Source organism: Melospiza georgiana, chromosome 3 (assembly GCF_028018845.1).
Source record: "Melospiza georgiana isolate bMelGeo1 chromosome 3, bMelGeo1.pri, whole genome shotgun sequence".
NCBI classification, from domain to species: Eukaryota; Metazoa; Chordata; class Aves; order Passeriformes; family Passerellidae; genus Melospiza; species Melospiza georgiana.
In genome coordinates, this window is record NC_080432.1 from 75,058,405 (window position 1) to 75,071,474 (window position 13,070).

Sequence of the window (13,070 nt, forward strand, 5' to 3'; positions counted from 1 at the left end):
CCCCACTTCCAGTCTCCTAGTTCCCTTGGGTAGGAGGTGGAGCTGGGAAGGAGGGAGGGGTGGGGAGATGATGTTTTAAGGGTTTATTTTGCTATTATCCTGTTCTGATTTTGTTAGCAATAAATTTAAATAATATCTCTAATTTGATTCAGTTTTTCCCATGATGGTATTTGGTGAATGATCTCTCTCTGTCCTTATCTCAACCCATGAACCCCAAGTATTTTCTCTCTCTCTCCTGTCCAGAGGAGGACAGAGAGTGGCTTTGGTGGGTGTCTGGCATCTGGCCAGCATCAACCGACTACACCCAAGACTCCAAATTAGACTTACCACATACAAGTGCCCCACTGCTCTCCTCTCTGTACTAGAGCCTCAAATTGCATTCAGATTTTTAGTGGTTTCATCATTATCAACCATTTACATTTAACATTCCAACAGCTGGACAAGCTCATACTTGAAAAATAAAAATAATCAAAGACCTCTTCCTTGCTCCTTGTTTTCACCATAAGGATAGATAAAATTCTCCTACGTGGAAACTCAATACAGAAGCACAATGATAAGCTAGTATCGTAAAACTTATTGTCTGGTGCCAGTTCATTACTGATGCAATTAAATGGGACTCCTGCTCTCCTCTCCTTTCTCCAAACATCTCAAAGCTGCTCACTAAAAAACATGCTTCTAGCCTGTGAAAGCTGTAGTCACAGCCCAGTGCACGTGCTGGAACTTTTCTAAAAATCTAGATTAATTTTAAAAAGAGGCTTAAAATTTTTATGGGTCAAAAGCAGTACACCTACAGAAACAAAAAAAAAAATCAATTAGAGTGGAAAAGAATATGCTGGAATAGTCATTATTTTGATTGTCTTCTCCAAGAGAAACGTTAGGTATTTTACTTACACCAAGTAAGGTCATACTTTACTTGGTTTAAGTATGAGCTTATACTTACACCGTATGACCAAGCTCAAAAGAACCTTCACTATCAAAATTTAATTATGCATACCAGTTCTTCCATGACAGTGCCATACCTTGCTCTGTTGTATGCTTTTAAACGTCATATTCAATACCAATGTGCATTTTGTGGTTTTGCAGAAAAAAAAAATCCCAAACAAAACAAAACACCAAAAAGCTTAACACCCCTATCCCCATGCACAAAAAAAAACCCCAACAAAACACAACCCACACAACAAAACTGCCAAATTTTTCTATAATTTTAAGTTCTGCATCTTTTCACTTGTGATTCAAACAGATCAGGAACAACAAGAGACTTCCTTTGAGAGCTCTGTGGTGCAGAAAAAATTTCTCCCCAGAAAATAACAACCATACTTGGCATTGCTTGGCTGCAGCAAACTAAAGCTGTTGCAACAAGCAAGATCAAGAGAGAGGTTCCTCATTTGCAACAATATTCACATGAAAAATTTCACTTGTAAGACTATCTTCAGCATAATCTATGTTACAAAACACATGAGGATGCTTTAGAATTCAGCTAGTTGAAAGCTCATATGTAATGATGCCACAGGCAGTGGAGACAGGACCAGTGGATACCAGCCTGGGCTTGACTGGGCACCTCAGAGCTGGGAGCAGCTTGAGTCACTCCCTGGACCCTGCCTGTCCAAGAGCTGTGGGTGCAGATGCACCTTAGGCACTGGATAAGCTGCAACTTCCGTCTGGATTGTGAAAGAGGAAATGATGCAGCAAAAGGACCAAACTGCAGTTTTGATTCCACTGAGCTCAAATGAAAACCCCCATCTACCACCTTTGTGAACATGTCAATTTCAAATGTTTTGGTTTGACAGACTGCCACAGTTGCCAAAATAAACTGCCTGACTTAGCACTTTATTCAGTACCACCTTGCGGTGAAATAAACATTTGTATATTGTGCATAACACAAATAGAAGCTGGGTATGAATAAAAGAAGCAGAAATGACTGTGAAAGGTTACTTTTTAAACCAGATCTTTTTTTCTGATGATGGATCAAATGATGCACAAATAGTAGGGAACAAGCAGCAGACTGGGGTAAGCAGCACTGCTAGCTAAAATCACTGTATACCATCACCTTTAGACAAGTTTCCTTTTCTTGACATGGAGAGAAAATAGAATAAGATCCAGAACTCATTTTAGATCCTTAATTTACCAGAAGCGATAGTCTGGCCTTGTCTGACAACCTGTCATGGCTTGGGTGAGGTTCTCATGAAGCACTACACTCTGGAATAATTCAGGTAGGATTTGATGAGTGGCTTTCACTGAAAGAACAAATCAAGCCTTGACATGAAATACCTACTTTGCTGAGACAAAAGCACTCAGTGATGTCCATCAGTAACAGCTGCACCTCACTGCAAGGAAGATTTGTATCTTACTGACTGGGAAGATGCTAGTAATTTAAAATACAGTAAGAATTCCAAATAATGTCTTGAAAGAATTGATATCTTCAGAAGCTTGAAAATTACTCTCTAAATGTTACTGAAAAATACAACAAAAGCAAGGCTGAATTTACTTTCCATTGTACAAATGAGTGAAAATTTCTGAGTCTGCTTGATTTCCTCTTCCCTATGTAAGACAAATGGGGACCACCAGATAAACGCATACATTGAAATATCCAGATTTTAATACTGTATTGCACTTTTGGCCACTTTGAGGCCTAGGTGCACCTGTACATGTCAATATGCATAAATGTCTAACAAAAACAACACACTGAACTCCAGTGTTTCACAACTCCTTTTCTAACCTCCATATAGATCTGTTCCTCACAGAAAAACATACCAACATGTACATTCTGTAGTTGGTATGCAACACTGGGCATCTAAATACTGTGAGCTATCATCACTCTTTTGCAGATCCATCCATTCCAAAGAAGTCCAAAGTTGCACATTCTTTCCCATTTTTAACCTGCATGCTAATGCCATAAAGTTACTAAACAGTTTCCAAGCTACTGCACAACTGAACTGCACATGCATGTAAAAAAGCACTGAGCAATTTATATGCTTGCTCCTGTGAGGCTTCTAAGGGGACAAATTTTACACTGCACAAGTGCACTGGAATGGAGAGGCATAAGATGTCCTTTCCCCAGCTAACATTCCCATAGTGAGCAACATTAAAATGGCTGAAAGGTTAAGAAGCCCCTCCCCACATTTCCTTGCCCCCCTACAGCAGCAATAGCACTGACTGCAGTGAAGGACACTATATTCTTTTTGCCTCTGCAGGGAAATGGCACCTCACAGGCACTCTGTAATCGTGTCACAGATGGGATGTTTTACCTACCTACTCCACCCACCCTGCTGCCAATGGGGTATAGAAGTCTTCCAGCAGCTCAGTAGAACACTAAACCATTATTTTCATGGAAGTTCTATACTTTAAACTGAGTTTAGAATCCTTACTATTTTTTTTTCTTTTTTAAAGCTAGATTTATTTCCTGCCTACCTCCATCCAACAGGAAACCAGAAAAAGAGCAAGTCCCATTTCACTTTCTGGCCGCCATTTACCAGAATAGCTGGCCAGTACTCAGCTGCAGCTTTAAATAGAGGCCAAGGATCCACCCTACTTGGAGGCCACCAACCTTCACAATTCCCTTTTGTTTTAGGAAAGCTTACCCTGAGCAAGTCCACCTTCTGGAGTAATCCAATTCCTACATGATCATCATGCCCTTCCCATCCCAGCAATCTTCTTCTCCCTTTTCTTCCTTCCTTGTATTGTGTGAGCCACCCCACAGAGCCACGTCACAGCTGAAACAGTTTGGATGGGACTTCCTTTTCCTACAAGCTAAAGGGACAGAGTCACTCAGATCCCCATCCCACACCCCAAGCTGAAACACCATCATTCCTACAAGATCAGGAAGCCAAACCAAGTAAATCAGAGAGGCACCTGCCTTTGCTGCCATCCATATCATGTTAGTGGTAGAAAACAATACACAATGGCATCAGGATGACTAAGCTTGAGAAAATAAGACTTTGCCCTTTCTATTTTCCAGTACAAAATCTTATATTGTTCGTGCTGTACTGAATAAAAACATCACTGTGGAAAATTAGTGCTCTGTGGTCTACTTAGCACGCTTGTAAGGAAATGGAAGTGTGACAGACTTGGAAATTTCTTTGCCTTTTCATGGACTTCTAATCTAGAAACTGCACAGCCTTTCTCACAATTAAATAAGTAAATGAGAGCAACAGCACATCTCAACAAGGCTGTCAATGAAAATATACATCAATCTCAAATCAAAGCAGTGAGGCAGCATCTAAGGTAAATAATTGGATGTTCTAAGGACTTCAACATGGAACCTAAACCATTTCAGGTTTAATTCAAAAACTGGCCTAAACTACTGTTAAACTTCTGACCTTCCACACTGAAATCCTTAAATTTTCTTCTGAGTAAAGCCTTGAATTTTTCACCCTAATTTTAACTTCCAAGTAAAATTAATTTCTTTGCCTTACCAAAAATTTTTCAAGTACTTAAAAAGGGACTCAAAAATTAAATAGCCTTTTCATGACAAGGCAAATTTGTCACTTTTTCCAGTACAGAAAAAGTAGTATTTGGCTAACAAAACCCTATAGACAAGGACTTTTTTACTTTTAAAATATAATTAATAAAAAAAATACTTAAAAAAAAGGAGCAAGAGAAACATAAGCACAAGCAGATAAAGCATACAAAAGGCAGATAAACCTGTGTGGCTAAGTAATGTACTTCTTCAGGGGGAAGCCTCCAGTTTGAGTTCTTTTAAAGAAATTACATCCCTTACACCTCTTAATCATTTTGACAATGTACTGACATCCTGGCCATTTAAAATACATACTTTCCTCGAGCCTGGCTGGTTTAGACAGCAGGAAGCAAGATATTTGTACAAGAAGAAAAGAGGAATGAAGGGCCAAGAGGCCCCAGAGCAGTTGGAAGAACAGTTGCTCTGGGTGGAGAAGCAGTTATGGGGCAGAGGTGAGCTGAAGGCCTTCCCAATCCTCATTTAACTCCTTCATTTCTTTTTGTTTGGGCAACTAAACACCAACAGTCCCCTTTTCAATTCATTTAGTTTTACACTTCCTGGACTGATTTCATACCTGTGCCTGGTGGCTCCTGTGAACAGCTGGTGGGGGCAGTGGGAGGGAGGGCTGGCAGCAGATGATCTCCTGATGGCTCAGCCTGTCTGCGGTCCCCAAAGCCAACACCACCCACAGACCAGTGAGGTGCAACACACTGGCTGTGAGACACAGCTGACAAGGAGGGCTTCTGCTTCACAGAAATAACACATTTTCATATTAGGTCTCAGTCCCAACTAAAGCAAAACTGGTTCTCCATCTCCCACTGCAATTCCCCATTCATAGGAAAACCCTACACCTCAACCAACTTTACTATCAGCATCAGCCAACTCATGGTATCACCACAGCACCCACCATTTACCCTTACCACTCGGTACCAACATCAACAATTTCATGATGCCACTCATCCGCCCCTCAGGAACTGAGGCCTTTCTCCATCAGCAAAACCCTTCCTGCAACTGTTCAAACATGACACCATCTATTCTATTCTCAGTATCTTAGATCCCAGAGTTTTACTAAAAATGTTCTTTGCTGTAAGAACAGCCACTCTCTTCCACTTCACTTCAGAACAGCATGGCTAAGAAAGGACAGCCACAACTCCAGCTCTACACCTGCCAAAGACTTACCCAAACAAGAGGAAGTGATAGCTAGCCACAAAGAGTAAGCTTGAAGCTACTCCTGCACAGGGAACAAACACACCACATGCAGTGCCCATATGCTGACAGAGTACCTAGGCCTACACACAATGGGAACTAGGCAGCATTATCATTCAAGAACATTGCTCAAAACTAGTTTTCTTTAAAATTAATTTCAAACCATATTCATCAATGCTAGATTTTGTAAACCGTTCCAAACTTAAGTTTTGGCACAAATTGGATTCACCAAGAAGCATTCAAGATGGACTTAAAGTCTGCCATGTATCTTGTCAACTTGAAAGAGTTGAGAGAAGTAACTCTCACAATCTTAGAGGGACCTGGGTAACATCCTGAACTGTGACATCTGCCTATGCAGCAGCATTTTCACACTGGTACTGTATACAACACATGAGGAGAGCACTACAGACTTTCAGAAGCTGCTTGCTGAAAATGTCACAGTAGTTTAGGTGCTCCTGCAGCCTATAGGCTGCTTGCATCTGACGGACCAAGTCTATCTGCCTTCTTCTCCTCAGGAGCACAGCCAGCTTACAGTGGCTGAGGCTGCTGATTTGGTTTAGAAAGCCTGCAAACCAGCAGGTTCTTTTCTCCTCCTGCACCTCTCTTCCTCCTTTGGAAACTTCTGCATTCTTGCAATGTCAGCTGGAGGGGTGGTCGCTCACCCTGCCATGACCTCCTGGCAGGCAGTGTGCAGCCGTCCCAGCAACTCGGAAGCTGGTGTTAGAGCAAGGTTTTAGATTAATTACCCTTGCAAACACAGAGCTGCTTCTGCACTGAATGACAGTGGCCCTTCTGAGCTCTGGTTTGACTCAGGGCACAAGCAGCTCATTAACCATCAGATGATTCAGCACTTGGTGCCTACATTTCTGCTGGCTGGTTTTCATCGGCAGACTACAGCTTTGAAGATGTATCATTTATATGATACCATCAGACACCTGACGAGACACAGGTGTCAAGGCCCTCCAGCTCCAAGCCAGTACTAGTTTTATGAGATGCAGACTGCTCTCCAATTTTACTCTTCACATTCCCCACAAAAATCCTGATGTAACAGTCAGCAGATTTTTTTTCTCCAGCTCTTTCAGAAAGAAATGATGCACAGAAAAGGGAGGGGTCAAAAAAAAGATCTCAGGTCACAGACAGAGAAAGACTGAGGTCCTGAGCAGAGGAAGGATGATCTCCACATTTCATGATCAGAAAAAAGAAGGATTTTTGTCCCACCAAAGCTAAACATGCACAAACCGCTGTCAGATTCAGTCCTTCCCCACCCCCAACCATTCCTTCTGATTTACTCATGGCTACTAATCTCGTTAGAGTTCCTATAATTAAAGCACCATAAAATCTGATGAAGAATACAGTATGGTGTTTAAATTAACTCACCCAAAGTCTTTTACTATAAGAATGACTACTCCAACAGCATTACAAGATTTACAAAATAAAGCTTCACTAATGAGCACAGCATCAAAACTGGATTATCAAGTTTCCCTATTTGCATGTAGAAAAAGCAGGCACTGAGGTTTCTATAAAACTTTTGAAGCCATTTTATAGGAAAAGTGAAATGGTCCCTCTTGCATAAAAATACAAGCAGCCCAGAGTGGTTAGGCAGTGAATCACTTTTTTAGCAAACCTTGGTATGCTCAGTTTCTGAAATAATTTGGGTTTGGTGCCATGTTTAATGAACAGAAAGATGGGAAGTGAAGGAGGTGAAGGAGATACAGATGTAATATTACACCTGTGAGATTAAGTGTCCTGGTTCTTGCTTCCCCGTCCCAGGTTTGTATCCTGGATGACAGAGGGCAGAAACCCACAGCTTCCAGCTGAATGGGAAATGGTTCTTCCACACTTTTGATCCCAACCTCACTCAACATCTAGCTGAGAGTCCATGGAGGAAGAACACTGGCCCTTCAGACAATCACACTCTTGAACCTCACCCATTTAGCATAACAAATCAACAGCTCTGGGCTGCATCAATTCCTGGGGACAGGGCTTGCTGGGACCTGACTCAGGCTCTGTGGGATCCACAACAGATCCTGAGCTCCACACAATCTCTTCCACAACAACCCATACCCATCAATTACATGATCAATTTGTTTGAGTCCAAACAAATGGTCACAGAACTTTTTTGTGAATTGCAGATCAACTGGTCACACTCAGACCCCAAAGAGCTCCAAGTACTCTGTGACTATCAGGATGTGAGACAGAATAGCTAAACTGAGGCAGAAGTAATGTCACATGATTTCCCAAAGTCAGGCTCCAGATCAGCCTGGGCATTCCAGGCTCGCCTGCTAAGCTTCTGCTCCAGTCACTAAATCTTTGAAAGGGATTATGCAGCAAGGTGCCAGTGATAAGACTGGACTTGACCTCTAAGGACCTTCAGACATTACCCTCATTTTCCAGCACGATGAGCAACTACTCTGCAGTTGGAGTATTTTCATCTGGCATTCCTTTTAAGAATGCTTAAAACTTCAGTTGATTTTTCTTATCTATAAAGGGCTTGAAGGCAGAAGTTCTGATGCTCTTATATATTTGCATAGAAGAAAGCATGGTGCATTAACAGAGTTTTTACTTTGCTACTCCATTAAACATCATTTCAGGAATCACAATGAAGCTATCATGAAGAATACAGCTTTCTCCAGTGAGAGAACACACACAGACATCAAAGACTACACAAATTATTTTAAATGCTATACTTCTGCCAATATATTCCACATTTTCAGCATGAGAAACCACTCCTCCAGAGATGTGGAGTAAATCCGGGCAGAGATTACTATTTCTCTGACAAGAAAACCAGATCTAAACTATTCACAATGCTGCTTGGCTTTTTTTTTTTAATTGTTTTTTGTTTGTTTTCAATTTTACGTACATTCTTAAATCAGGCTAATCATATCCAAAAGTAAGACCTTTTAATATTTTCAAAGAAAACCAGTTTTTCAGCATTTATACCTTCTGAACATCTCATAATTTTTTTTAATTTCCTACAAAAAATGCAAAGTCTCAAAGATGAAAGGTAACTTGATTTCTAACCTATACTAGCTTTTCATTCATCCTTCCCAGAAATTCTTCTAACATAACTGACACAGAGATGTCTTTCTCTCTCTCTATCTCTCCAGAATGACTCACAGGGTCCTTCCACTGCACAAAGGAAGGAGAGATCACTTCTTGTTCTTCTTGAAGAAATATCGCTTTCTTGTCCTTTTCAAAAAGGAAGATAAGGGAAGAACACATTGGACTGTTATTTGTTGCATTTTGTTTCACTTTTCCCTAACAAATTTATCAAGCAGCTAAAATTCTGCCTGGTCATAAAAGCATCTGTAACAACATGTCCACAGAAGTGCTCTGTGAATCTCACTCCTCAGGATCAGCATCCCTGCCCCACCTTTAAAGCACAGCAGTTAAGTACCCATATGGCCATGTGCCATACGTGTGCCTTCCTTTCCCCAGCTGCCGGGAGCAGCTTTGCAGGTGCTGAGCAATCGTAGTGGCCTCCTTGGAGGGCATCCCTGCATGCACATCCAACACCAGGCCAGTGCTAAACCCACTCCATAGCACATACACCCACTTCCTAGGCCAGCCAGCTATTTCAGCCACCAGAGCTCCTCCTCCCAGAGTTCAGCCTAAACCAGGCAGAAGAGTTCTTCCGTATGGCTTTAGATACCAGATCATGTAAGTTCCATTACATCGCTGTAAACTGCAGGCACCTGCAGGACATGGGGAAGATCACCCTGACATCACAACACTTGTCAATTTCCAGCTGAAATGAAAGGCAATACTCTGACATATGACCTCAGTGGCAGATATCAAAGCCACAAATGTGCGCTGACAATATAATCTAAAAACTTAGTGAGAGTTTGCAGTCTACCACTTATCTACAAATCAAATCATTCTGTGCATGAACTCTCAAGAAGGCTTTTTAAGTGTTCCTGAGTTTCAGTGTTACAGGAAACACACAAAACATTAACTCTGACCATCCAATCCATCAGTTCCCAAGTAAAGCCCTTTGCTATTATCTAAACATATCCAAACAAGATCATAAAAATGCTACTGAGTTTACTATTAGCCAAAACAAATACTACCAGCACCAGCAAATGCTACATAGGCTACCAGGGCCCAGAGAGGAGCAACTTGCATTTCACGTACAATTTCCAAGCATTGAAATGTACTCTGGTCAGAAGAGGCCTGTCAACTATTTATGGAGTGCAGGAATAGCTGTAATCATGCATTCCTTCCCTACACATACAGCCCAGCAGGAGCACAAACTGCCCCAGCACCAAGCCCCAAACAGGTGAAAAAATTCATTCCACCAACAAACTAGCACATTTCCACCAGGCACATCCTAAAAGCTTCTGCTGAATAAAAGTATAAAGGTGGTACGCAACAGGTTTAGTTGATTTTGTTTTTCCCACACACACACACACCCCATACTTCTCCCCTTGTTCTTCGTGTTTAGGGAATGACTACACTAGCAGCAGAAACACACAAACAAATATTCAGTGAGCTAAACTAACTACAGAAAGACAGAGCAAAGACAGAGCTTAGTTATCAAGCTGGTTTGGGCTTAAAATAGCAATTCTGACTGACAAAACAGTGATGAACATGTAAGCACCCTATATGCCAGCTATCTACCAGGATGACCAGTTGCCTGCTCAGGACAGAAAAGTTGTTTTCAATTTTTTTCCTCCAAAGAAGTTACTGTATACTGTTGTTAACTGAATTGTTCACCAACAGTCACACACACACTATTTTAAGCTAGCACAACTGGTGCAACACCAAACGCAGTGTCCTGCGAGGAGCAGGCCGAGCGGCTGCACCGAGAGCCCGACCATGGAGCGGCAGCGGGCAAAGCCCCCGGCTCCAGGAGCCGCTTCGGAGGCGGCTGCCACCGCTCCCGAACTCCGCTCCTTATCACTCCTTGGCGCCTCTTACAAGAAAACTGGTGCCGCCGGTCAGGGAACAGCAGGAGTTTGAGATTTCAAAGCGAAAATTCTTATAAAGACGGCCAGAGCCTAAAAACGCATTAGCGACCAGCCCGACCAGCCGCGTACGAACGCGCAGAGCAGCGCTTCGGGGACGGGCGGTCGCTGACTCCACAGCCCGCACGCAGGTGGCGGCCGAACGCGTTCCGTACGGGACGGGAAAGGCTCGCTCTCCCTCCGCACCTCACGGCCCAGCCCCGCTCGCTGGGCTGCCCGAGCATGCTGCGGCCACAGCCCCCCCAGCACACCCCGGCTGCTCCCGCTGGGAAGTACCTGGGAGCTGAGGTACCGCCGGAGGCACTCCTCGCACACCGCCTTCTTGCAGCAGGACAGGGGCTTGATGGGCTTCTCCTCCAGGCACACGCGGCAGCTCAGCACCAGCAGCGGCCCGAACTCGCCCGCGATCAGCCCGGAGAAGGGCTCGGGCAGCAGGTACAAGTCCACCACCTCGATGCTACCGCCGGACGACAGCGGGTCGTCGCCCGACACCACCCCGCGCCGCGCGGAGGGCTGCCCCACGCCCGGGCCGCCGCGGGGGGACCCGGGGGCCGCCGCCGGCCGGTCATTCTCTACGCAGTAGACGGTGCAGTACACGTGCCGCCGGGGGGGGCGGCGGCGGCCGCTGCCTCCCTCCGGCCCCTCCTCCGCCGGGGCCGCCGGCTCCCCCGAGCCCGGCGGCTGCTCCGGCCCGGCCGCCGCCTCCGCCTCCTCTTCGGCTCCTCGCCGCTCCGGGCCGGCGGCGGCCGGCGGCAGGTCTCCGCCTCGCCCCGGCCCGGCCGCCCCGCCGCCCGGGACCGCCTCTCGCGGCGAAGGCGGCTCGTCCGGGCCGGGCTCCCGCGGGTCCCCGACCGGGCTCGGCGGCGCGGCGGCCGCCCGCGGGGTGCTCAGCGAGCTCTGCTGCTCCCCCATCGCAGCCCGCCGCCGCTCCTTCCCATCCAGCCGCCTCCCGGCCCCGCTTCTGCTTCCGGGTCCCGAGCCCCGCTGCGCCGAACCCCGCGCTGCCCGCCCGCGGGAGCTGGCCGCCGCCGCCCGGTCTCCCCGCCGAGGGGCTGCGGGCGCGGGGGAGGGAGCGGCGGCAGCGGCGGGCGCCGCTCCGGTCAGCGCCGCCCGCGGGGTGCCGGCCCGAGCCCGACCCCCATGCCGGGGAGGACGCGGGCAGCCTCCCCTGGTGCCGCGGGGCAGCGCGCCCGGCCGCGCCCCGCAGCCGCCCCGGCCCGCCCCGCGCGTCACCGCCCCCCGCCCGCGGCGGCCGCCCCGCCGGGCGCGCCCGCCTCCCCGGGCCGGCCCGCCCCCGCCCGCGCTGACGCAGCTGCTCGGCTGCGCCCCTCGTTCCGCCGTAAACACTGCGCGGCTGCCCGCACGGCAGCGCCCGGCATCGGCACCGCCAGGCGCTGTCCTGGGCCCCAGGTTCCCTCCGACGTGTGCCGGTACCTGCGGCCCGGCCGCAGAGTAATGTCCTCTGAGTACATGGTGAGCGTCCGATTAAAAATGAGCCCCGAAGGAAAAAATTGTGGTGAGCATCATCGACTCCGCTGTGAGAGTCACGCACTAACATCAAGGCAATAGAGTGACATTCACAAAAATAATTCAAACTGTTAGCAACACGAGTATCCACCCAGGTCCGAAACGATATTTACTTCTTCAGGTACTGACAAGGATTAGGGGGATGCATGGACATTCTGCTCCAGAGCTGGTCAGTATGCCAGTGCCTCTGGTATCTCCAGGCCTTGATGTCATCATTTACATCATCACATAGGGAAGATGTCATGGAACTGATGCTGCAGCAACCTTAACATGGATTGTGCAGTTTCCATCCCGAACTTTGTGTTCCTCAGAGGTTAATTAGATGCTCTGCTTGAGAGGACATGGCGTTTGGCTCAACTAGAGTGAGAGGAGGAGGTCTGCAGGTCGGGAGATGGCAATCAGGGACATCATGGCTGTCTGCATGTTGTACCCTCAAGCCCAGTGAGCTCATGATCTCAGGCTCACGCAGGGAGCAGCTCCGTGCGTTTGCCTGGCTCTGTGTTTGAGCTCACCAGCGCAGCTGCTCAGCTGCAGTGTCCCACAGTCAGGGCATTGAGGATGCTGCATGCAGGCAGTCCAGCTTTTGGCTCCTGTGTGGCACTGAAGTACATGTGCACTCTGGGATGGAGCTGAGCCTCTCAGAAAGTCACACAGGGTGGCTGCTGAAGGCTGGCACTGGAGGCACAGCAGGCTCTGTGGAGCAACTGACAACAGCTGCTGGCTTGGAGGGGCTCTTGGTCTTGAAAATACTGTATTTCTTGCAGACCCAATTAGATGTGAGAGTCAGTGAGTATGAATTTGTGCAATGTCCAGCTATAGTTACTCTTCCAGGAAAACAATGTAGAGGAATTATTTCTTTTAAACAATATGTGTAAATTTTCTTACTTGAGCCTGTAGGGATTATGATCCCAAAG

The 13,070-nt window shown here is 46.5% G+C and overlaps 1 protein-coding gene across 1 annotated transcript in view; it reads right to left on the reverse strand.

The window, feature by feature from the left end:
• The window catches only part of RNF217 (ring finger protein 217), a 54,885-nt gene extending 43,344 nt beyond the window's left edge, over positions 1-11,541 (reverse strand). The window contains exon 1 of the mRNA XM_058020944.1: positions 10,906-11,541. Within this exon, the coding sequence (XP_057876927.1) occupies positions 10,906-11,541 (636 nt within the window). The remainder of the gene's footprint in view (positions 1-10,905) is intronic.
• Positions 11,542-13,070: the final 1,529 nt, after the last annotated feature.